Source organism: Patagioenas fasciata, chromosome 3, assembly GCF_037038585.1.
Source record: "Patagioenas fasciata isolate bPatFas1 chromosome 3, bPatFas1.hap1, whole genome shotgun sequence".
Lineage (NCBI taxonomy): Eukaryota > Metazoa > Chordata > Aves > Columbiformes > Columbidae > Patagioenas > Patagioenas fasciata.
The window spans coordinates 31,090,222-31,116,509 of record NC_092522.1 but is presented as its reverse complement, the minus strand read 5'-3'; the positions used below and the strand labels follow the sequence as shown (position 1 = coordinate 31,116,509).

General features: G+C 39.0%; 1 protein-coding gene across 2 annotated transcripts in view; it reads right to left on the bottom strand.

Annotated features, from left to right (window-relative positions):
- The window catches only part of EML4 (EMAP like 4), a 160,851-nt gene that overhangs the window by 112,174 nt on the left and 22,389 nt on the right, over positions 1–26,288 (bottom strand). The window contains exon 1 of one of the 2 annotated variants that reach the window (XM_071806046.1): positions 9,246–9,352. The exons of the other annotated variant lie outside the window; for it this stretch is intronic. Within the exon in view, the coding sequence (XP_071662147.1) occupies positions 9,246–9,270 (25 nt within the window). The 5' untranslated portion in view covers positions 9,271–9,352. Of the gene's footprint in view, positions 1–9,245; positions 9,353–26,288 lie in introns of those variants that run through there. 2 annotated transcript variants of the gene reach the window in all.

The following is a 26,288-nucleotide window of genomic DNA, read 5'->3' as shown; positions in this document are numbered from 1 at the left end:
AAAGCAAGAACTGATGTGATACCTCACAGAATAATACTTAGGGTACAGATCTATAATGTTTTAAAGACTAAAAAAGCACTGGCTCAAATACAATAAAAAGACACAATATCAAGACAAAGAGAAGGTTCTTTGTTCCTCAGGTTTTGTAAGATCAGGGATGTTAAATAAGTGAATGTAATGACTGTATAAAAAAAGCAGGTATCCACTAATGACTTATGGGAGAGAGGAAGTTTGGAGAATTCTCTGTTTCAGAAAGCATCTCACAAAAATCAGACAGACTTTTGGGCTAGCTAGAGCAACACAAATGCAATGAAATTTAAGTGTACTAAGACAATCATGAATAATGACTTCTGCTGTGATCTGGGACCAATTAACAGGAAATGAAGGGGAGAAGGGAGCTGTCAGAGCATCAAAACATCACAGGATCCTTTTAGCCCTTCTAACACCTGTTTGATCCTGATGCTTTGCAGTAGTTTTACAGACACACCCCTCTCTCAAAAAAAAAAAAAAAAAAAAGGTATTTTTAGTAGGAAAACAGGACTGATCAATTATATAAAGCATTGGTATACCACTATTCGTAATTTTATATATATATATATATATATATATATACATATAGCTGTAGCTACCTAGTCCAAAACAAAACAAAAACACATGCCTTCCTCCAAAACCAATCCAACTGAAACAGGTACAGAGAAGACTACTCACAAGATACAGGATAGGGAAAATCTATTTTATAAGAGGAGTTAAAGTACTTGGGATGCCTCAGCCTACTCAGCCTAGCAATTAAGTGCTGAAAGCAACACAGCTCTGTAGGTGTCTTGTGTATGGCAGGGTAATCTCACAGGAAAAGGAACAGGGTTTTTAAGATGCAAAAGCAGAAGCTGGTCCAAACCCAGAGGGAGGAAGCACCTGCCAAACTGGATGGGGCAGATCAGGAGCAAAAACTGGTTTCAGACAAAATCTCAAATACACGAGGAGCAAAGTCAACCCAGGTGCTCCCAGTTTGTTGCTTCAGGTGTTCAATCTGACCAATTTCCTAAGAGTCTGTTCAAAGAAGGTTCATTAATTCACCACATGCTATATTATAGTAATTAAACTGCATACTGATACCTTCTGCTGATACCTGAAAGACAAAAAAAAAAAAAAAAAAAAAAATTAATTATCCGAGAACCTGTTGCCTAGCTCAGGAGTGGAAGGGCTCCCACTGCCCCAAAGCAGGAGGTGTAACACAAGCTGTGCTGCAACATGAAAACAAACTTCAGCAGCGTCTGCACGGCACCTTACTAATATTTCTACTACTGAGTGTATCTTTCTTGGGTCAGGCTTCTGGAGTTTAGGTATGGTCTGTTCCCCCCTCAGCTAGACATTTACATTTAGTACATTCCCTGCTATAACAGGGATGTAGAACAAAAATGTCTCTTTTTTTTTTTTTTTCCTGCCTCCCTAGGGCAATACCACTCTTTATTCAGTCTTTCAGTCTTTTTAATAAGGTTTTAAATCAGTTAGAGTGAGCAACAGGCCCATCTAAATTTAAACTTTTCTTTTTTACATGACTCTTTGGGGAAATTGTCCCCTTCAGCCCTCCATTCCCAAGTCAGCTGTACTTTAATAGTCCATTACAAGAAGAGAAACAAATCTCAATATTTACTTTTTGTTGAACTATCAGATAAACGCTGGGTCTATTTCTGTTCTATTCACATTCTCCCACAATTTCCATTACAAGGTATGCACTTAACACTTTGACAAGAAGTTCCCCACTGCTAAAAATCTCAGTGCTAAAAGAAAAAGGAAATATTTCTTTAGGTTTTGGTTTCAAACAGAAATAAGTTTTCAAAATTAAACTGGAATTCCCCCAACTTACTCCACCACACAGCAGGCTTACACTGTCTAGCAGCTCAGAGACAAACTCTAGATGTTGCAAAGTGAATTTGAATCCCATTTTGCTGGAAACACATTTAGTTTGCTTAACTGCCCTGGACTACCAAGGAAACCTTCTTTCGGATTCATTTGGTTCGAAATGCCTCACGGTAAGTTTTGTTCTCTTCTCAAGTTTGCATGGCATCCCACAAACAGGACTACTTGCACTGGGTATAATACACAAAATACAGCAGCATCTAAAATTAATCTTTAATCATTAAATTGTAAAGATATACATACATACATGTTATTTGTTTTCATATGCCTTGTAAATAAGGCGTGAGGCCTAAAAAGGCTCTTTCTATGATACTCCAATAGATATCACATGCATGCCTGGCGCACCATGATTTCGTCATCCCTACAAGAACTCCCCCGCCACTGCCAAACCTTCATGCTGCTGGAAGAACTATTCAGAGGAGGTTTCAAACTGGTACGGGTATTTAACCTCCCACATCAAATTCGTGCACAGCATGCTTTTAAAGCACATATGAAACACCCAGCTATCACCAATAGCTTTTCCGTGTTGTGACATTGCAATTAGCAGTAATATTAGCTCCGGGAGCTATGGCCACCCCACTGTGTTGCTCGTCCTCACATCTCCTGTGCACAAGTTCATCGCAGCTGGTGGTACCACCTACTTCTGCACTAGAGACCTGCCAGGGATCTTGACGTCAGGGGAAAGGAACAACATCTCAATTTCTAGCTCGAGCTAGCAACTTGATGAAAATAAGCCTGTTTGTGGAAGTATACTGGAGCTACCTGTAAAATGGAACTCATTTGGGAGACTATGATACTGTTTAGAAAAAATATATTTTAGGCAACAAGAATTTTGTCATTCTGGGAAACTCAGATGTTCCACAACAGAGGGCTTTCTTGACCTGATCCACTCCTGAACTGTATTCGTTGCCAAGCAACAAAAGAAAGATGCAAGGGAAAGAACACCAAGGGTGGTGGAAAGACCCATTAACATACAGGGTTGAGAGCAAAGACCCCTCTGTTGGATCTGGGTACTGCCTGCTGCTGCTCCTAGCTCTGAGGCAGTCAGCAGGACCTGCTGTCAGCATACTCGGTCCTCTAGAAAACACTGTCACTGCTAGAGCCAAAGGTAGCTCAGACACATAATATAGTACAGGAAAATTAGTTTCAAAAAGCACCAGCTCAAATCCAGAAGCGTCACTGAGGATCCTCTGCCTTCCAGCCTGGATCCTGGGGGATGCACAGGTCCTTGGCTCCTGCCAGCAAAGGTAGTCACACCAAACAAACTATATATATATATATATAATGTTTCAGATGGAGCTCTCGTTGCCACCCAGGGAAGTCAAGCCCACCATTACTTGACTTGGGAGACAGCATCAACGAGAGAATCAACATCCTGTTATTGAACTTGCTGAACATCTACCCTCTCAGTTTCACCTGATCAGCGTCACCATTTTAACTAAATTATTCTCTGCAAGGAGGTTTTCCGGAGCCAAGCCCATAAACCAATCATCCATGAAAAACCATTAGGACTATTTCCTTTTCACAAATTGTGTAAGCAACACAGATCCTATCAGTCAGGGCTGGAAGAAAACCATCATAATTTTTCTTTTCTTTCTCCCTCCCCAACTCAATACATAACTCCTCAGTAATAAAAAGCGGTTTTCTTGCTTTTATGCATTTGGCACATATCGGCCTTTGACTATGCTAAACAGAGCACTTCCTCACGCATAAAGCATCTGTTCTCTCCTCCTTGCGCTTGTGTGAGCTCTATCCAAACAACCTGAAGAGACAGGATGTTTAAACTCAAAAATTGCTCCCTAGAAGGCATAAAAAGGAGCTTTTTAAAGAACGTCATCTGTTCCTGAAAAGCAGCCCAAAGAATTGTGCTATCTCTGCCTACCTTTCATGGTCCAGTGCAACACTTCAGTACAGCCCCCATTGTAAGCAGTTTTAATTTAGGGCTCAGTGATTAAAAATCTTCAAAAAAGTTCTTCTAGAAAACACTTCTGACAGTGACAAAATATTAAGACATACACATAATTTTAGCTGCACACACATTTCAGTTTATTCTGGGAGTTCACCAATTCTCCTCCTAGACGACAAAGACAAAGATCCCCCTAACTCCAAATGAAACAGGACCTCGCTCAGTTGTCAGACGCAACTCTGTAACATGATTATCAGCAAATTGAAGTAGCCTTGACCACTGGCACTGCAACAACCTGGTGCATCACCTGGCACCCATCATGTGTTTGTGTTTGACAGTGGTGTTATCCTCTTCCCTCTGCACTGCCCAGCCAGAGCACCCAAGCTCCCCATGGTTGCTTCCTCAAAGGCAGAGAGCCAAACCCAATGCTCCTTCTCTTTCGTTTTTTCCAAAATGGTTTAACTCCAGCCATCTAGCTAATGTTACTGAAGGCAACTGACAAAATCTATATACACACTTATATATGTTTTTTTATTTATGTATATATAAATAAAGAAAAACATAAGGTCGTTAAAATACAAAAGTTATTATTATTAAAATATTGTTTTTCTATTCCTGCCACAAACTTGTGGGTTTTTTTGGAAGTTCAAGATTTTCCTCAAGTGGAAGGTGTTTAGATGGGATGCAACAGTCAAGAGAGTAAAACCATTAGTAAAAGGGAAGCACACAATTGTTATTAAAGCACACAATCTATAGTTAACCAATAAGTAATCTGTTCTCAAGTCTACTTTTTTAAATTGTTCAAGTAAAGGACAAATGACATTTTCCAGAAACCCTACAGTAGAGAGCTACTCATCTAGAACCTGAATTCATAAGAACCAGGCTTTATTCTGCTTGAGCCTTCAAAAGCCTGAGACCATAAATAAATAAATAGATAGATAAATAAATAAAATAAATAAATAAATTCAATATTATAAAGTGACACTTGCTACCCCTTGACTCATGACCTATAGAAATTAGCTTATCATGGTCAGGGTCTTCCTCCTCCCATCCTTACCTTACAGATAAAAATAATGATTCTGTTCATCCAAACATAACATTTAACCCACAGCCAGGTTTTTAAGCTTAGTAAGGAATATTTTGCATCTTGAGAAATGTGGTACAAGCAGACAAAGGTCCCTCAGCAGGTATCTGCCACAACAGAACTTTTCCTGTTGGGCACTTCAGGCCATGGTAAAATACAGTCCTTCAGAACTGTCTACTAAAGCTTTAATAAAAGGCCAGTTTTCTGCTGACAGCCCTACTGACACAGCTATACTCTCAGGTTCTTGAACAGCCACAACTAGAGTGACGATCTCTGAAGTATTTTTAAAGCCTAATAATTGCAGACTTATGTGCTATTAAGAAAAATGTCGATAATTCCAAGTATATATCTGTATATAAAGTATTTCTTTAGCATTAAGTCTTTTGTATGCCTGAGCAACAAGCCTCAATGTATCCTATCACAGAGCGTATTTCTCTCTGTTTTACACACATCGCAAAATGACCCACTTCTGGCCACCATAAAAAAGTGACTACCAAAATTATTAGATGTTTAGCATTTCCCTAGCAGCCCAAACAACGCTATGCCTTTAATCTAAACACATGCAGTGATACTACTTTATGGAAATGTTCACATTATAGAAGCAGCAGACATACATTCACAAAACAGACTCCTAATTTATATACAGACACATGCTCTTGGGCAGCCTGTGCTCCCCAGTGGAACAGCCTGGCAAGATGCTCCTAAAAAAGTCCTATCTTCATCATAAGTTCTACACATCATAAGGTACATGTAGAAGTAAATGCCTCTGTTATTGGAAAAATAGAACACAGTTTTGCTTAATAATTCGGCACCCTTAGAAATCTCTTCACTAACAGCAAAACAGAATAAAATTAGCTCTTCATCCTGGATCAGGCAGTGAAAAATAGCTTTATTTAAAGGCCAGGTATATTGTTCCAGCTAAATGCAAGCCACAAGACCTCAACTGACATTTACTTTGGCAACCTCACACAAATCAAGATCACCCACTCTGCCTTCTAAAAGGGATTTAGGACGGACCATGTTAATGGGTCATTGTTCATTTTTAAGTGTGCCAATTCATGCAAACTTGGTTTTCAATAGAAAAAGTCAAGTCACAGATGAAACTCTTTCAATTTCCCTTGGAAGAAAAGAAGCTTTTTGTGAAAGTTGGCAATGTCCTTTGCCTTTTCTCCAATTAAGAGAACCAAGCTGATGCAGGAGAGGTGGAGCTAGAAACACTGAGAGAGCACAGAACAATCTTTGGTGTAACCTGTAATTGCAAGGATCAAGCAACCTTTTTTTAACCAAAGCACAATGAAATGGGCAAAACCACCAACAAAAACCAAGGACGTCTATGTGTTGTATGGAGACAACAAAGCCTAAAAGGTCCCAAATCTCCCACCCCAGATATAAAAAGGGGGGAAGTTGTATATGGAGCGTACAGAAAACTGCTGAAAAGGAAAGGCAACAATACGAGTATTATTCTTCTGTCCAGAAGAGAAGGGCGGGTTTGGAGGAGCGAGGTGGCACCCTGCCTTGCCATCACGCCTGAGCGTCCTGGCACCACACAGCCACGGCCGACCTGCTCCGGCACAGGCTGACCTGGCCACAGATGGCTGTCCAAAAATCCCGCCTGCTTCCTACACCAAAAACACTTTTCACTGCACTTCTCAGTCTCTTAGGAGCTACCCCACAACTGATCACAACTCCAAGTCTTGGGATTAGAAACATTTCAAAGGCAGTTCTGTTAAATCTCACTATCCTCTCCTCTTTAAAAATCAGTTCTTACCACTATTTACGCAGAGTAAACTTCACTAATCTTCATGCAAATGTATTTGGGTGTTTAATTCTTGGGGCAGGTAATAGCGATGGATGTTCTTTCCGTGACTAGAGAATTTTCCTTGAGCTAATTGAAAACAGGCACATTTTGACTAACACACACTACTGCCAATAGTCTTGTAGGGAGGCAATGCAGGAGTGATTTATGGGCTGTGAATATCACGTAAATCTGTCTTCAAGTAAAAGGATCATCTCTGCACAGAACACGTTTAAGTACTCAATTACTAAAGTACTCAATTACATAATTCCTAACTAAGCAAAAAACCCCACTGCGTAACTTGCCCCTTCTCAGAGGTCGTCACACACCAGGTAAACAGGCATCAGTTATAGCTAATCACAGCCAGAAAACAAATGCTCAATTAAAACATTCTTAAATTGGATTTAGTGCTTTTTCCAGGTCTTTAACCATACCATTTTCACATCACCTTAGCATTCACCACTTGCTTGTGGCCCAAGGGGAAGGTAACAGAATCTCCTGGAAGCTGAGAGTTTTTACATCTATAACAGCTGTTGTATACATCCTCTTTCTCACTGCCTTTTCCAGCAGCAGTTCTTATTTCATTTTAATTTGAGACCCCCAATTTCTGACTACTATACAGACAGGGAAATAAAAAGTATCATTTTTTTTCAAGGAAACTTTCGATAAACATCAAACACTTGAGCAACTATGATGGTTCCTGGTGGAAGCACGTTCCCCAAACAACTTTAAGCATGGAATTTTCTTTCGTTTAACTCTTGAGCATTTGGATCTCATTCCAGGTCTCATGTACCTATCACATAACAGATTAACTTGAAGCAAAGCTGGAGCTATTCTCTCTGCTGATATTCACTGTGTCCTGGACAGATGGAAGCTCTGACCACACTGAGCACAGCAGATCCCTATTTACATTGCAGCAGGAAAGTCAACATCTATCAGTGACTGGCAATGCATTCAATGAAGAAATTGATTTTTTTTTCCTAATGGAAAACCACACTAAATAATTTGTAACCACATTAAAATCTAAAAAAAAAAAAAAGTTTCTGAATTGGGTGATCACTGAGTTAGTTGGACAGTGCTGCACATGTAAAATCTGTGAATTTGTAAATTCATTTTCCAAGCTCACACCTAGCAGAAACTAAAACTAGTCCCTCAAGGTACAGAATACACTTGTATCCTTGACCAACTCCTCTAAGGGACTTACGAAAAGAGTAGTTTTGAGTCAGAAAACACGAATGCAAGAGAATGAAACATGACATTCTTGGCGAATTAGAGAAAAAAAATGCCTATTTTTGTAAATGACAAATTTTGCATGCCCATTTTGACTCATCAACAGTGGACTGTGCTCATGAACATCACACTCTACTGAGCATGGTGACATACTTGCAGGCAACTCACGACAGAACAAGATCACAATCCATTTTCCACAAGGGTCTCTGGCAGCTGTCCCACATCTGGCAGTAAATCAGGACAGTACGAAGATGAGGCACAGCTGAACACAGTGACAAACTACAGCGACTCCACACAGTACTACTATTGGTTTTACACAAGGCAATTGTAAAAAGACTGCTTTCTTGATTTACTTCTACTGTAAACAAGGGCTTCACCCCCAGCATAGCATCTGGCTGGAGAGGAATATTAACAATGCACTGAACACTCTCCATGACCACAGCACTTGATTTCACCCCTCTACCTTCAGCAAACATTCAAAAAGGATACTTAGAGCACTTTGTGGGCTTGGAAAAAAATAGCATTTGCACCTGCAGAGTAAATTTCAAAAGGCTCAGTACAAAATTTCAGTACTTGGTAATTAAAAGCTGCTTGCATATGCACGCATGTAAATATGGATGGCTTCAGGCAGAAATGGTTGGATTTGCTTTTGAAGTGCTGATCCTTCAGGACTTGATTTAAAAATTTAGAAAATAACTGGTTTTCCCTCAAAGCAAAGGGAACATCTAATTTGTAATTACATGCTCACTTTCAATTTGATATTGGTGAGAAGTTACACTAATCGGAGACGCAGTCCGGCACCCAGCGGAGAGCACACAGCATGAGAACAGAGGTCAACATACGCAGGTACAGCACAGGCAAAGGGACCAACGCGGCAGCTCAGCGAGCTAATAGTGCAACATGCTTCAGAACTGTAATTGCTGCCCAAAACCTATTAATTTTCAAGGGATTCTTACAAATCCATAATTACAAAAAAGCGAATCCTGTCATAAAGCAGTGAACGCTATATTCACGCAGTCCTAGAGGGAGCACTTTCAGCAGCATGGCTCATTAGAAAGGTATTCTTGCATTAAACACCAATACCAAAGAGAAACGTTAATGCAATACCACGGAGCCATGCTGAAAACCGTGTTGCGGTAGTGAAGTGGTACCTACTGAATTTAATCCAGTATCCCTGCGCAATAGAAGGCTGCCAGAGCCCAGTGATGGCATTCTGCATTGTTTTCCAGAGATCAAGCACAGCTCATTATGAAATCCTATTCTACAAAACCCACACCATCTATATCAGTCAACATACTGAGCGTTATCCTTACCACAGTGATTGGGAAGAGGGTCCATTTATCCGTCTGCCGTTCAGTTACCTTAACACAAAACTACAGCAAACCTCAAGAGTACTTGCTGCTGCTTTTTCTTCTGAAACTCTGCATTTCTTTAGCACAGCTCCATCACAAGAAGAAGAAAGCAAGCCGCCTCAGATGTTTTGCTGGAAAAGGAATATAGCTATGAACAAAGGTTAAAACTGAAAACTTGAAACTGCCTAGCAGAGGTGTGGCTGCTGAAACCTGACATAGTTGCGTCACCAAGATTTTACTTTGGCAAACACGGCTTCCTGAATTCAAACAAATCTTAGACAGAACTATCTTTTGTTCCAGCAATAGGCAATTATTGCACAGACGTGCTTTCAAGGTCACTAGCAGGAAGAGTAAACTACACCAGGATGCGTCAGTCATAAGTAAGGTCTTCAAAAAGTTAACACCAAGCAAGACATATTTAAAGCCTTTCACGCTTAGCAGGATGCAAAGTGCTTCCTTCCTTCCAAATAACCACAAATAAACATGAACAAAAAGACCCATAAAAAAAGCAATAAATATTTCAGAGGTTCATATTCTTCTCTATTACACCTCATTCTTAACATTCTTCACAACCAAAATAATTTTTGTCTTACTTCGGCAGAGTAAAACAAAACTAAATGTCTCATTTTAATTATTTTGGTAGAAGAAAATGTTGTCTTTGAACCAATTTTAAGAAGAGCAGAAAAAAGTATTAGCCAGGGACTTCGTTCTCCTTTATATTTAGAACTCTAATGTAAAAGATTGTTTGGAAAAGAAGCATTTCTGTATTTGTTAATGTCAGGCTATGTGACCTATATCGACATGCTCCTTAAAAATAGGACAGTATTCTAATTACAAGTATCGTATTGATATCAGTAAAAACATTTGCATTTAACAAATGCGAAGGCAAAAGGTGCAACCGTTCCTAGAAATGCCACTATTCTTTTCAAGAGTGCAATAAATACACTCAGATTAGTATTGACAAAAACAGACATGAAAAAATATTTAGAAACACACATGATAGGCAAGAGTATTTAAACAAACAAATCACCGACACAAGGGCTTTAGAAGAAATACAAAGCACCCTTAAGGAAATGAAACAACTTCTATTCAGAATAAGGAGGAAGAACATCGCACATTTATGTGGCAGGGAGGTTTTATACCTTTCTTGACACCGGCTGATGATTCCTGAAGTTAGATACAAGATATGGCACTAGAGAGACCACCGTATGTTCTCATACTGAAGGTCATCAGGTGTGTGCGAACTATTTCTATGGGCTTTCCTACACGAATGTTAAAAACAGCAACTTCTTTTAATTCACCTGTGTGTTCCTCCTTCAGTTATTGTGAACCGAATGCTGCAAACTGAATACTGAGTGATAACCAAGAAAACAAAGTGACTGTTGTATTTTTTGCCTTTGACAAACGTACGAGTTGTCATGTCTACTACTTCTGTACTTCAGGATCAACAGCTACACTTCAGCTTTACCATCGCTCAGAATATACAACTCTACCCAAACATTACAAAAGCAGCTTTGGTAAGACAATGCTCACCAGTGGTTACTGAATTTAAAATTGCTTTCAAAGCACCTGGCATAGGAAAATCATACTTGAAGATTCACTGAAGCTGCAGAGCTGAAGAAAACAACTTGAATTGATATCACGTACCACCTCTAGTGAACAAATTCTCTCTCAACCTGCATACACACGCGAGCAATGATTAACTCCTGTAACTCAATGCAAACGGTAATAAAATGTGCGTTTTTTTCCACTGAGTTAAACTTAAGCACCTTCCTTTCGCAAGTCCCAGAAACATGTATTGAGATAACACTTTGACATGAGCCCTCCTCATGCCCAATAAAGTACTATATGTCCATAACACAGAGACTTCAAAGTGTAGGGTTTCTACTTGAACACATCTGCACAAGCAATTCACATGTCAAGGATTTACACACAAATATGTGGGGTAAAAAAATGTAACAAATCCAGTACTATTGCTGTAGGCATGTAAACTGCTCTGCAGATGTGCTCTGTAACACATAGTGAATGAGAGAAGTGCATTATAAAGTTTGAAGCCCGTCTGAAAAGAAAATTTAATGACATTTGATGTTTACAATAGGCAACTCATTAAAATTTAACCTGATCAAAGGAAAAGCTTATTTCATAATTACAAACTATGGAGCTCCCTGTGCCACAATAGGAAGGTATGACCATCAGCTACCATCTGCACTAGATAAGATAGTTCTCCATCATGATTTCCCAAAACACCCATGTCCTACAAATTCAGCTTATAATTTCTACATCACATTTTGAAACTGCACAACAGATCTCAGAAATCTCAAGGAGTGACAAGAAGATGTAAAATACCCAACCTGACATCAACCAATTTATATTTTTCTCTAATATGAGAAGAAACAAGTCAGGAGTTATATTTGACAGCCTCAAGATTGACTCTATTGCACCAGTCTTTGCTCAGGTCTCAGATTTTTATTTGTATACCCAAGACTGAAATCCATGTGCTACAGGGCAGACCTCAGCTCCTCACAAGTCTTTTCCCTGATGACAGCAGTGGCTGCAAAGTAGCCAGAATTGGGCAGATGAAGACAACATGGCTCCAGCAGTCACTAGTGCTTGGAAGTACTTGAACTGCTCAGGCAGTTCAGTTTCCAGCCAGAGCAATTCCTGTTTAATTCTGTTTACATTCACAGAACTAAGGGTCCATGACATCTCCATTGATGCTACAGCCTCATAGCAACTTCCTAAAAGTGGGAGAGAAGAAGATACTTATATGTTTATAAGACAAGCTGATCCTGGTGATTTTCCCAAGAAAAAGTCAAGCAACATACAAATCAAAGCATTTGATTTTTTGTTTTGTTTTAAAAAGGAAGTAAACGAATGTTCCTCCCACCTCAGGAGGACGTGACACACACTGAGGTCATGAGCTGCCTGCGCGGTAGAGCTGTACTTCGGAAAAAAAAAATTCAATCTGGTGAGACTACTGGTGAATATAACCTACACCATGGTCCTAAAAATGGACAGCATTTGCTTCTCCATTTATGTCAATAGCACATTCAGAGATGTTATTCTCTGGAGAAAAACCAAAAAAAAAGAAAAAAACAAAACACACCTCTGAAATGTGCTTATGCCCAAAACCATGAGCATTCCACACTTCTCTAAAAACAGATTATTTACTGTAACACCTCCCACTTGTCACTCATACAAATGTCTAAATAACCTCACTTCTCAGGAGAGTCCTCGGCTTCAGTAGCCTCTGAAGGAGATGTGTTTTTCACTGTAAACATTAATTCTGTGAGAACAAGGATAAGGAAAGAAGAGTGGGTGGGAGTATTTCCTTTTCCTTAGATTTAGTTTCGCTGAGTGTTCATTGTTCACAGGAGATGTTCTACCTTTCCATTGTCTCATATGCTTCTCCCACCCCTTTTTTTGATCCCTTGGAGACAAGCACTAAGATAAAGCAAGCTTTTTCTTCCACGTACTTAAAATTTGGTTGCCCAATTCTGGATTTAGGATCTTCATAAAGGCACTCTTATCTGTAAACTTATGGTTTTTGTGTTCTCTTCCTTCACAAATTAAGATGGTAATTAAGCCTCTGTTAATCCTCTTAGTCCAATATGTTGTCCTCATCTCCTTGTTGCTCACTCGTGCTGCTTCAACAGGTTATTCTGTATTTTCTCATAAACCTGCCTAGTCTTAACCAAATTAAATAACTGACTATTCTTATCCACTTTTTTGGTCATTTCATCACATTGCTCACACTGACAGTAAAAAGTATATGTTTGGAACAGGGCAATCCCATCATCCTTAAGTCCTACCAGAATTCTTTGGCATATCCAGCTGGTCAGGACAGTTAGCTGTGCTTCAAAGCACCAGCTTGAGCATCTTTTCATTTAACATCCTAAAGCCTGACACTAATTAATTCTTATTAACGAGACAAAAAAAACTTAAAACCAAAACCCCCACAGAACTAGAGTACTTCACCACCATAGTCTCACCTATCTTTTTTTCCCTTTAACTATTGGAGAAGGAACTAAATCACTTCCTATTTTTGTAAAGTGACACATTACAAAGTCGACCATCTGCTTCATAGACTTATTACCCATCTGATTTCCTTCCCATACATTTGTCTGATATATTTTATGGCTTTCTGTATTGGTTTTGCTAGGGTTGAATTCCTCTTTTCTGAAGGGCCTCTGTTGACTCAGCCTTGGTGTACCACCCTGTCTTCCTGCTTCCCTTTTGCATTTTTTTTTTCTTCCCTTCAGACATATGCATCCTTTCTGATACCGGATGTTACTTAAACTATTCTGACCTAAATTTAATTATTCAAGTTTCTTTGCTTCCCAAGTCAAATTATTGATGGGTGGGAGGGCAGGAATTAAATCCTTCCTCCACAAAGTCACTGGGCTTGTTTGAGCATGGCACTAGTTACCAGTTCAGGGTTACCACTTCAGCAGTACTCTTGCATACTACATTCAAGAAAATATCTAGAAAAACCTCTCATATGTGAAAAAGATAACATGGCTAGTTTCCTTTAACTACCATAAAGATTTTTGACTCAGAGCTAATCTGCTTTCACTTTAAACAAATAAAAGGGGAAGACAGAAGAAGAAAATCTGTCTACAATGTAAATTGATTTATTTTCCAAACAACACAGCTGGCATGTCTAAGTTTAAATAATTACAACTGATGTAGCAGAACTTGGCCAACCCAGTCAGCTGCCTCTGTACTTACTGCACACAAGAGACTGGCATTTAAAACTGCAGAAACCTGTTAAAGCACGTTGTGCAGCTTAGTTCATCTTTCCAGATCAGTAAGTAATACTAAAATCCTCTTAATGCAGAATTGTATAAAATAGTTCTCATACTGGCAAAAAAATCCTCTTCCTTTATACTCAGAGTCATAAGAAACACAGAGTAACAAAACACAAAAAGGAAAAATATTCAAAAAGTAAGATATTTCAAATCCTACAGCTAACCAGAATGAAGTATGAGAAAATGTTCCATTTACCCTAAGAAAAAAAAAAAAGACGACAACACCACCCTAAGGTACACAACTCTAATTATACTTCTGATACTATCAGTTATTATCTAAGACTAGGAACACTCATTGTGTAAACACAGGTTATTTATTTAGTTTTAAAAGACCTCATACTCTACATACAAAGAATAGAGGTAAAGAGCAGTGGGCTTGTTATTAAGCCCCTTATGATATAATTTGATATAAAATTCAAGCCACAAAAAAAGCAAAGGTTGATCTATATTTTTTTAACTGTAGACTAGTAAAGTTCAGCAGTATACCAATAGATAATTAGGTACGGTAACATTTCTACTTTGTATATTTACACAGATTTGGGGTTTTTTTTTGATACAGCAGTTATTTTAATACAGTTAAACTGAGTACTACCTGTAACTTCAGACTCCCATATGTGGTAATATCTGGAAACCTTTAATTATTTAGAAATAAAAAAACAATTTAGCACTTTTAAGTCTATTCTGTGAACTACACTCAAGTTCAAATTTTGATTCAAGTAGAGAAAGTAATTATCGCAAAACAGCCTCAATTTATTGTCTCAGGTCACTTTATTAGACATACCAGAGTATTTCACAAAAGCACAAATAGAAATCTCAGCTCTTTATGTGAGTTTTGAAAGCATACACATCTTTCTTAAAACAAACAAACAAAACCTCACCTCATTCATGATTAGCTTCTTTTTAACATTTTAGAGGGTAAACACCTTATCTTTCATGGCTACCTAATTCCCTGGTTGTGAGACTACGAATAAGCCACCCAGGTAAAAATGTAATTTTCTATACCATGTCTCCTTGGTGGTATTATAATTGTACCCTCACACATTTTGTTCAGCTTCTTCGTTTTTCTCTTCCAAGTCAAATGCAATCCTGCTTTTTCAAGCGCACGCATTATGCAATTCCGTACCTCCCCAACAAAGTTATTATACATTCAGTACACACTATCACTGCTATCCACTGGTGCTTTTTAAAAGTAATCCTATACTGCAATGTGTATTTGCAGTGTATTTCTGACAGATCAGTCACTCAAGTCAGATGGGTTTAGATATCTGTAAGCATTGTTATTTCCACAATAACTGTAGTCCCAAGATGCAGCCGGACCACAGCAGTAAGCACTGGACAGACCTGGGGAGTTTACAGATAAGGTTTATAGGCATTTGCCATCTGGTTTAGCAGAAATGGGAGAAACACTGGGGTAAGCCAGTGATGTCCCACACTAAGCAAGGTCCAGCTGAGAGGACTGATGCCTCAGATGGAAAATCTCTGCTTGGAAACAGTCTACAACAATTTGTGTGTGTAGGTGACTGTCTTAACAGATATGAATTACAATTCCATTGCTTTTTCTTAACAATGCCATCATTTTTACTTTACACCTGAAAAAAAAAAAATCACAGTGAGAAATAGAGCAGAAAATAAATAAAAGTCTCAAACATTTGAGCTGACACTTGATTTATGGAAGTTATACTTTAATCTCACATCTCCAAGCTAAGCTTTAAAAGCTTCGGTCAATAGCTACTTAGCTTAATTGAACAACCATTTATGCTCTTTTTTTAAATACCAACCATATTGAAGCAAAACACAAAACTCACCAAAGCAGAGAACAAAAATATTATTCTACAACTAAACCAAAGCAGAAGAGAGGAATGTGTAGTTATTTTTAAGCACGTCTGTGGAAGCTGTACAAGATATTTCGTACTACATTTCCTTTAGTCAACTTCTGAGCCAGTACATGCAGTAATGCCTAATCAGTATTTGAGGAAGGATGCATTTATTGCTGAAATCTCCAAGAGTTGCAATCAAGAGATTCTGTTTCTAGCACACAGAAGAGACACATGATTTCAGATCAGTCCTGCTACAGCAAGGTAAAATAAAAAACTCATAGTCTTTCTATGTCACGGGCTCATTTTGTTCCACTGCTGACAGAAAAATATATTAGTATTGACTCAAACATCAACAAATGCAACAATCCATTCAACTTGGAAAAGTTACAATAACACCTTTTTTACAAGTTCTCTCTTCCTTAAACAGCGAGCTGAGGGTTAGAAGTACTTTAGTGTGTCATCTCCCCCATCTTCTACTCAGTTCCTTAACTTTATTCGTCCTGCCCTGTAAACAGGCAATAAGACTGCATCATTTCCAAAGTATGAAATTCAATAAGCCTTGACCTCCCAGAATTCAAAAAGCACCAAAACACCCATATATGATTTCCCTTGTGAAACACACACACAAACCACACGCACACACACACTAACACAAAAAAAACCCTCACACCCAAACCAAAAAACAACCACACACACACCCAGTCCCAAAAAATATTTTCACATTATGCATCCACTCCTCAATCCTCTTCCACGGTGATCAAAGAAACTAAACAAAGTACATGGACACCTAACAACTGTTCCAGAAAGTCCTTATTTAATTAGATCAGGGCTCATGCCAAAGCAGTCAAATTCAAAATACTTTATTCTAGTTAAAGCTAATGCTATCTCTTCCACATAAACAAACCACTAGCCTTTTCATTCAGCAAGAAACTGCAAACAAACTTGTTTTTCCACAAGACATTTCAAGTCACCTCTTGCATAAATATTACTTGATAGTATTTACAGATTCTTTCCTTTGCTTAGAGCAAACTAATCTGCACCTGAAGTGTAGATCCCCCTGAATTTAAAGCAATATATAAAAATGGAGGAGTTATTGTATAATCTGAATGGTGAACACAGTTTTCTCCTTATTAACTATTTCTATTCCCATACACATGTGTGGGGGGGATGTGTTTGAAGCAGTTAATAGTCTTTAGAGAATGAGCTGAAGGCAACATGTTCTTGCACAATACGTTCTTTTAAGCTTGCTGAAAACTGATGCAACACACAAATGCACATCTTCCTTTCTTATTTTTAGCACGGGGATCCACTTCCCTGCTGCCTCGAGCTACACCAAGGGAATACTAAAATAATCTTCCAGTAAGGAAGAATTCTGCATGCTTACTAGACAGGATAATTACCACTGCCCTTACAGTACATGCTAATTGTCCTTGGCTGCAGATAGTTAAACAAATACATTCAGAGACTCATCATCTGACTTTCAAGTTGCATACAGTGAAATTCACATTTTATAAATATTTAACTGGAAGTAAAAATGCTGAGGCTTATCATAGCTGTCACAGCTTTGAGCAACTGAATCAACTAACAATAGAAAACCTTAAGATAATACAGATATAGGAAGCTTGCGATTACTCACAAAAAACTAAGTGGAACAGATTGCAACACAATTTGCTCCTGGAGCAAGTGGCCATGTGTTCTCATCAGATCCCGCCAACACAGAGAAAAAGCTGCCGGTCCCTGCCAGCAAGTTGTTTTAAGCACCTGCCTGCACCTGGGGGAAATAAGAAAATGCAGCAGCGGAGCCAGGGGAGCAGTGGGATGGAGCACAGCAAGAGATGCTGGGGAAGAACAGGCCAGTGCAGCACCACGGGAGATTTCCAGTTCTTCAGGTCTGATGTTACAAAGTATTATCTGCAGGCTGAATTGTATTTATATGTAGACACATGTATATATACATACAGAGAAGATCAAACTTCAGCCAGCACTTTAAATCTGCAAGGGGAAAAAGCATTCAGGAAAGAAGAGGAACTTCTGCATTTTTCTTTTGCTTTGTGGTAAAAGCAACTGAATTGTCTAATTAGACAAATCTTCACAGAATCACAGAATGTTGAGGTCCCTTCCAACCCCTAAAAGATCATCTAGTGTCCAATATCCCTGCCGGAGCAGGAACACCCAGATGAGGTTACACAGGAATGTGTCCAGGCGGGTTTTGAATGTCTCCAGAGAAGGAGACTCCACAACCTCCCTGGGCAGCCTGTTCCAGGCTCTGTCACCCTCACTGCGAAGAAGTTTCTTCTCAAATTTAAGTGGAACCTTTTGTGTTCCAGTTTGAACCCATTACCCCTTGTCCTATCATTGGCTGTCACCGAGAAGAGCCTGGCTTCATCCTCCTGACACTCACCCTTTATATATCTGTAAACATTAATGAGGTCACCCCTCAGTCTCCTCCAAGCTAAAGAGCCCCAGCTCCCTCAGCCTTTCCTCACAAGGGAGATGCTCCACTCCCTTCATCATCTTTGTTGCTCTGCACTGGATTCTCTCCAGTAGTTCCCTGTCCTTCTCGAACTGAGGGGCCCAGAACTGGACACTATTCCAGGTGTGGTCTCACCAGGGCAGAGTAGAGGGGGAGGAGAACCTCTCTCGACCTACTAACCACCCTCCTTCTAATACACCCCAGGATACCATCAGTCTTGGGGACTGATCATACAGAAGTCAGTGAACAGATGTCTTAAATTGCCTTTAATTTCCGCTTTAAACTTGTTTTTAATTCCATTTATTCTTTCATTTTAACTCCAGCGATGCTCCTGTTTTTTCTTATGGTTTCTGTACCTCCCTTGATGTAATACACAGAAACAAAGAAACAGGATTTTTCCATTATAGACTTTCTGCCCTCCTGCACAAGAAGGTTCTTCTTTGCATTCTAACACAATATTCACTGGATATAAAATGTAATGTAGTTATGGACTGAACACCAGCTCCAGAAAACCCCAGGAGCTCCTACATTACAGAACTGTCTTTAGACAACCTCAGATAAGACCAGCGTGTAACAGGAAAGTAGAAAAATCACACTTTCAGAACAACATACAAACTTTTCCTTTCTGCTTCAGTAGCTCATAACAAAGACAAGCTCAAAATTCATATTAATCATCAGCTTTCTTCTCGTCAAGGTATTAAAATGAGCTGTTTTCAGAGCTCAAGTGTTTTAGTTAGAACTCACGGCCTCATACCTGCTAAAACCACAGAATCCACTGAAATTATGTAAAGCCTTAACTTACCGAAAAAAGCAACAAAACAAAAACCAACAAAACAACAACCACCCAACCTTATCTACAAGAAGAACACCAGCTACTAAAAACAAAACAAAAAACTACATCACAGCCTTGAAAAAATACTCATCTGTAATCAGAACCATGCATTTAAGCCTCAGTATCCTGTGAGATACTCCGGCATTTCTGAAGGACAATACAGGCTTCTAGCAGTTATCTTTCTCAAAACTGCTACTGAGATTTAAAGCTACGGAACTGACAAAAAGAGTAAAATATTTATATCATGTTCTTTATTGCATCAGGGGAAAAAAATAGATCAAAAAGATTAGTGAAAGTGCAAAACCTGTACATCATTATCTGATAACATGCTCTATATAGTATCACATGCACAAGTTACAAGTATATTTTCCCATCTAAATTGGTTTTTGAATAAAGACCTCTATTTGGCATGCTATCAGTAAAAAACTAAGCTTCCATCAAGCTATTATAACAGGGCCTTCTTAACTATATTTCTGTCTTAAAAAATAATGTATAAAAACCCACAGGCAACCTGATAAAATTCCTTTCTCTGGACTTTCTTACAAAACCACATGCTGAAAAATAGTTTTGGATCCCATTGCCACCATTGGCTCATTCAGTCAACTGCTCTGTCCCTGATCAACCCCACTAGCTCCACCTAACGAACTTACAGATCGGGGTCAGATTTTTATCACAAGGTTTTGTGCCTATTTCTAACAGCACAAATTAACCAAAAACTCAACATCAGTGTTCCTCAAACTGATTGCAGCTGCAAAGTAATGATTAAATTACTAGTAATTATCAGAATAGCAATTGTATTCTCCAAAATTAACTTTATTTTTAAATTTTAGTGAGATTGTCAGACCAAGACGTTTTAAACACCTTTATAACTGCAAATCAAGGGCTATACCCAGGGGTACACGTACCTGGTTATCAACAAAACTGCTTAAAAGTTAGTGGCCTTCTCCAAGCTACAGCTACTGATTTGCGGTAGAAACCTAAAGACTGCACATGATCCTGACTCAATCACTACAAAGGCCAAGATCTCCAGTGAGTATATACAGTGAAAACAAAATAAACAATTTCTGCCTGTAGTACCATATGGGAAATTCCCACCTGTACATTTGCTTTTCCCTCTCAAAACCCTGCCCCATTTTCCCCAACATCAAAACGCACTCTTGCTGCAACAGCAGTTGAAGGTGAACTTACAGCTCCTCCCAGTAGATACAGCTTGCTGTCCAATTCACATTCAACCACAAGACAAGCTTCAGTCAACACAGACAGAAGTGGGGGGAAATAAAAAAAAAATACACCACACTCACTTTCCATTGTCAACAAAGAAAAATAATTAAGAAGACAACAACAGCAACAAAATCACACATCTTCCATCAGATAAATGAGGCTGCAAGCTGACAGTGCTCACTTTTCCACTGTATTTGACAGCAGATTATTCTTAGGACAGGGACTACTCTTCAAGGTATGGTAAACAGGTTTTATTCGAAACTGAAGGCATTATCTTTATTGTAAGTACTCCTGCTGGCATCAATCTATACACCTAGCACCTTAAGCAACAGATCATTATTTTATCCTGTGCTTTCAGCAAACTCAAGTGTTTAAGAATACTAATAAAAGGTCAATGCATTTCCAGCCTCCTTTATATTTGACAAGTCAATATCTCAAGTACTATGCATAGCTGTATAAATTCACACCTGGAATGGATTTTTTTTGCAAATTCATTCCAATGATTTTTAGGATTTTGGGTTGGGTTGGCAGGGGAGAGGGTTGCTTGTTTTTTTTAAAGTGAGTTGGAGAGAAAGTGTTATAGAATTTTATTATAACCTTCAAACAAATTGTATCAACACTTAGGACCAAAAAAAAAACCAAACCAAACCAAAAAAACCCACATATGCAAATTTTCAGTAGCAATATTTTGCTCATTTCCAGAACACTAGTTCTGATCTCTTCCACCATATTTTCTTTTGCGGGTGATGTTCTGTCCATCGAATTTGCTAATACAAGTCAGTTGTATGTAACAAAATGAAATGTATGTATGTAATAAAAATGAATGTTCATTCATCAAGATGCCCCATAGAACAGATTTTTCCATAGATCCATCTAATTCATCTACCAAACACTTGTCCACTTACGAAGTCAACACACTGTTGTATCTTTTGACAATCAAAGCTGCTTGGCTTAGGTAAAAGGCATTCAAATACACCTTTGTTGTTGCCCAAACTTTTCCAAGACCAAATCAAACAGAAAAAAAAAAAAATAAAAAGGAAAAAAAATGTGTAAGTAACAATGGATCTAGTGAGGTTAGCAAAATAAATGTTCTGAGGCATGATGACAAGATTTACCTCAATTATGTGTATATATTTGAAATACAAGATACTCATTTGAACACACATGCCTGTCAACAGAGCAGATTGTGGTGTGCACTGGTGAGCTTGGAGGGATGGAGAGGAAAGCGTCAAGGAGGGAGAGCAGGAACAGTGGTATAAAATCCCCACAATCAGCAAAACACAAGATTTTCATAAGAGTCTTCTCTTAAAATGGGACTGTTGAACTAAAGTCTTCCAGCATGAAGCTGCTGTGCAACACTGGAAACCCTGCCTGTGCTCTGAAAGCCTTCTTCCCAATTTGCAACTTCATTCCTCGCATTCATATGGTGGAAAAAGCTCCACAAAGCTCACAGACATCAGCTGTTCCTGAGCTTGGAAACATGTTCTCCCACCCCCATATTCTCTGCAGCAAGTTCACAGCTCCATGGTGCTCAGCTGTGACTTCCTAACAACCAGTAAGGGTAAAACAACCCCATCACGCTTCAGCCAAACTTCTCAGATGAGCCAAGTGTTTCAGGACAGCCAAGCTCATAAGTCTTGGGGTTATCCAAACCAAACCCAAGTCCATTTTCAGATAAAGAATAGTTTACAAAACAGTTTCTGACTAACAATTTACCACCACCTCCAGAAAGGAGTTTCCTAAATCTTAAAGAACAAAGTTATAAAGATGACTTCAAAACTTCAGTGATTTGAAAGCAAAAATGATTTTAAAATAGTCTGAATATGCTGAACACTCTCGATACTTAATGGTTTTACTGTTATGTATTTCCTTTAAAAGTCTATCTTCCTCAATTGCTTCTCCTACAAAGCTCCCCCACATGCAACCAGTACAATAAAGTTCAAGCAATGTAAATTTGTACCAAAAAAACCCACAACCACCTCAAAACAACTGCAATGCTCTCTTTAATTTCTTTCCAGTTCAAATCACTTTGAATGTATCGTTTTCGACATGAGCATAAACTGGTTTAAAAATAACTAACTAAATAAATCATTCACCTGTTGAACTCTTCACAAACAATTCCCAGTTCCTTCTTAAAAGCAATGATGCATTTTTAGAAGTCTACAATACAAACAATTTCTGTTCCGCTTTTCAGCCTTCCCCTAATCTGTTTATTAAATTTGCATTTCTGAAATATAAGGATTGGGTGAGAGAAGAAGATACATGATTATTTTTAGAAACTGGGTGAAAAAATAAATGGGTCATCAGGCTTCAAATGCAGTGGTCTGGTCCAAATGGCAATGGTTCCGGTCTAATGGTCCAACTGGTGTTCAATTTCAAGTGGTGACCCTCATGGATCAGTACCAAGATTAATCCTGCTTCATCTGGTCAATGGGATGGACACATCCTCATCCTATTTGCAGATGACACCAAACTGGGAGAGGACTGACATGGTGGGGTCTAGGGCTGCCATACCCCAACATCAGGACAAACTGGAAGACTGGCTTGACAGAAGCCTCACAAATTCAACAGACACAAACGCAGAGTCTTGCAGCAGTGCCAGGATAACCCCACACAGCAGTGCCAGCTGGGGTGACCAGCAGAACAGAGGTGGGGATGCTGGTGGACAAACTGAACAGGGGTCAGAAAGGCACACTGGTACCAACCCAGGCTGACCGCGCACTGGGCTGTATGAGCAAACGTGCACGAGCAACAGGTTGGCAGAAACAATTATTGACTTCTGAGTGGCAGCTAAACACATGTCCAGTTTGGAGTCCCCTAGTACAGTGGAGATGGACCAACTGGAGAGACCCCAGTGGAAGGCCATTGAGATGGTAAGGAGGCTGCAGCACATGATGTATGTGCAGGGACTGTGAGAACTGGGATCCAACTCTGTTCTTCAGTACCCTGCAGGCAGGGGCTATAGGGAAGAGCATTACAAGCCCTTTTGAAAGATGCACAGGGAAGGGGCACGCAGGAGGCAGCTGTCACAAGCAGCAACAAGGGAAACTCCAATTCAGCAACCTGTTTTAGTTCTTTACCACTCTTAATGAGACTTTTCCTTTGTACCCAGAGTTGTAGCCTTTTCATATTCAAAACTCAGCTGGAGTAAGACCTCAAGTAACACAATCTGTCTTTGAAACCAGTGCTGCCAGGGCTGGGGGTGTTGGACCAGATGACCTCCAGAGGTTCCAACCAACATTTTTCAGTCATTCTATGATCTATTCTAGGAGGGCATGCTTGGTATAGGATTACAAATGTAATATACCAGCAAGCCAAAACACACTGCCAGCCAAATGCAAGAATAGAAGATCTACTCTACAGTCTTTTGACATACCCTTGTCAGCAGATGCTCCAAAATGCTGGGTCAAAACTCAGAGGAAAGGGCACAGGGAAGAAAAAAAAAAAATCCAGAAATGCAAACACAGTTTTTCTGACATATCTGTACATAAGGACTTCTACCTTATACACGGCAGATAATAACTTTTTCGTGTCTCACCCTCAAGCAACAGACACAGGTTGCAGAAATGCTGGCAGTACACACTTGACTTGAAGAGGAACAAACACCTAAGATGAAACATAAGTGTTCTGAAATGGAAATTCTGTTTTAAGATGTCCCATGCTGTTTTGCTCCCACTAGATCCTACTCTGAAGTCACAATTCAATTCAACAACTGATTTATCAATGTGTTTGTATAAATCCTGATGTCACTTATTAAATATATATATGTATCACCCATTTTGTCTCAGAGGTACTTCATGGCAGAACATCTTGAGAAAAACTTGGGGAAGAAACTTGTTTGTTTAAATAGAAGCATCCAATAGCTAGCCAAAGTCAAAATAAAAAGTCTGTAACAAACATCCCAAGGAAAAGATTTTCTGTAATGCAGCTGATACAACAAACTTTCCTCCAATATAAATGTCCTCCTGGTGTCTCACAGAGACAGTACCAGCTGGACTCAGGAATTGAGAGCACTGGATGCGCTAGGCCAGTAATTCAGATGATTTCATCAACAGAATCCCATGAAGCAGAGTGGATCTGGCCTGCTGTGCTTTTGTTGAAAAAACTTCAGTAAAGTCTGTTGAGATAACTTTGATTTATGTTGATGGTCAGTCCTCACAACAAAGTCTGCTAAGGAGAATAGGGTAAGGGACTGGCTGTTTCAACGGTTGACAACTTAAGTTGGGAGTGGATGGAAGGACACCACCTTTTCAAAGAATGTGAAACCAGTCTAGATAGAATATAGAAGTAATTATTGCTTTTTGCTAATAAATATAATTAAGATTCTGTGTGTCTGAAGTTCATGTTAGCTTTAGGAGTCTTACTGAAATTCACTGTGAAGACGGGAATCTGGCCATAATTTAGGTTTCCTAGCAAGGTGAAACAAGTAACAGGAACCTACACTGATGAAAAACTTTGGTGCCAGTAATACCTGAAGACAAGATGAGAGCCAGTAGTAAGTTCGTTCTCATACACAGCGATCTTCCTGCTTCCTGTAAGTACGAGGACCCATCTCATCTACTCTATTGAAAATGCCATTTTCATTTGAAAACTGTTATACTATTTTGAATTATTTTATTTTCACTTAGGGACTGCAAATTTCAGGGGGTTAACAGGCACTGTTAACTGCAGAATCTAAATCTTATCCTGTCTCCGGAATATGAAATGCCAATAGCCGGCAGGAGAGAAGGAAAGGAGATAAAAGAAAACAGCCTTGTCCAGCACTACACTGCCAAAAAAGTATTCACTCACTCGACATTGCTTAAAGTTGTGGGCATTTGCAAACAAGAAGCCCAAAAGCAAATCAAGGAGACTGAGGTGACCCAACTTGGGTGAAAGTAATTTTAGAAATTAAAATACTGGAGAATTTATGCACTTGAAGGTCTGTATTAAAAATGAAGGTTGAGACATTGCAGAGAGGGTACTCAACTATTAGTAAGAATGACAGTTCTGACACTTGGAGAACAGCCTCTATCGTAGGCGTTTCTGCATGAGCTGTACAAAAAGTTACTGAGCTGGGTGCAATTTATATAAGCACACGTATAAGAGGAGGAAAGGAAAAAAAAAAGCACTAAATGAAAAGAGGGGGAAAATTATTTCAGTAGAAGATTCCTCATTTTGCTGGCCAAAACACTGTGTCTTCTGAGACATCTGATGAAAGGAGTCCATTCAAATGTGTTGAATAGGTACTGCAGGAATATTGTCAAATATATGGGGAAGATGTTAAAAGCTAAATGCCTCATCATCCTTGCTGAGTTGCAAATTAACACTTTAAGCATGCATTACACTGATGCAAAGTAAAGCCACCTACACCAATAACATAAGCGATGTACAAATACACATTAACTCAAACAGGTTTTGTTAGCTCCCTGGTTGCAAGGAAATAAACTCAAAAATAACCTAACAATAAGTCTGCAAATCAGCTAACAAGCAAAGAATAAGCCCTACATTAACAGATGTAAGGGGAGGAAAATATTCCTCAGAATACTAAAACCCTTAGAGAGAGCAAGTGTGGCAGAGTTTGATCAGTGACTGAAGATGCCAACACTTACCAGTTTCTAAATTCCTGTCTGCTGGTTTGTCAAGTGGCATTTACAAAAACGCAGTCTTGAGTGAACAAGACACGGTTCATGACTCAAGACAATGTGGCATCAGAAATTCAGGACTTAAATAGATACATCTGGTTATTCCACTTAGAAAATAGAGAAAAACTGAATAACTACTTAGACATTAGAAGAAAATATATAGTTACATCGAATATTGATGTCATGGTTCATTAGACTAAGAAGGTGATACAGATTAGAGGTTTAC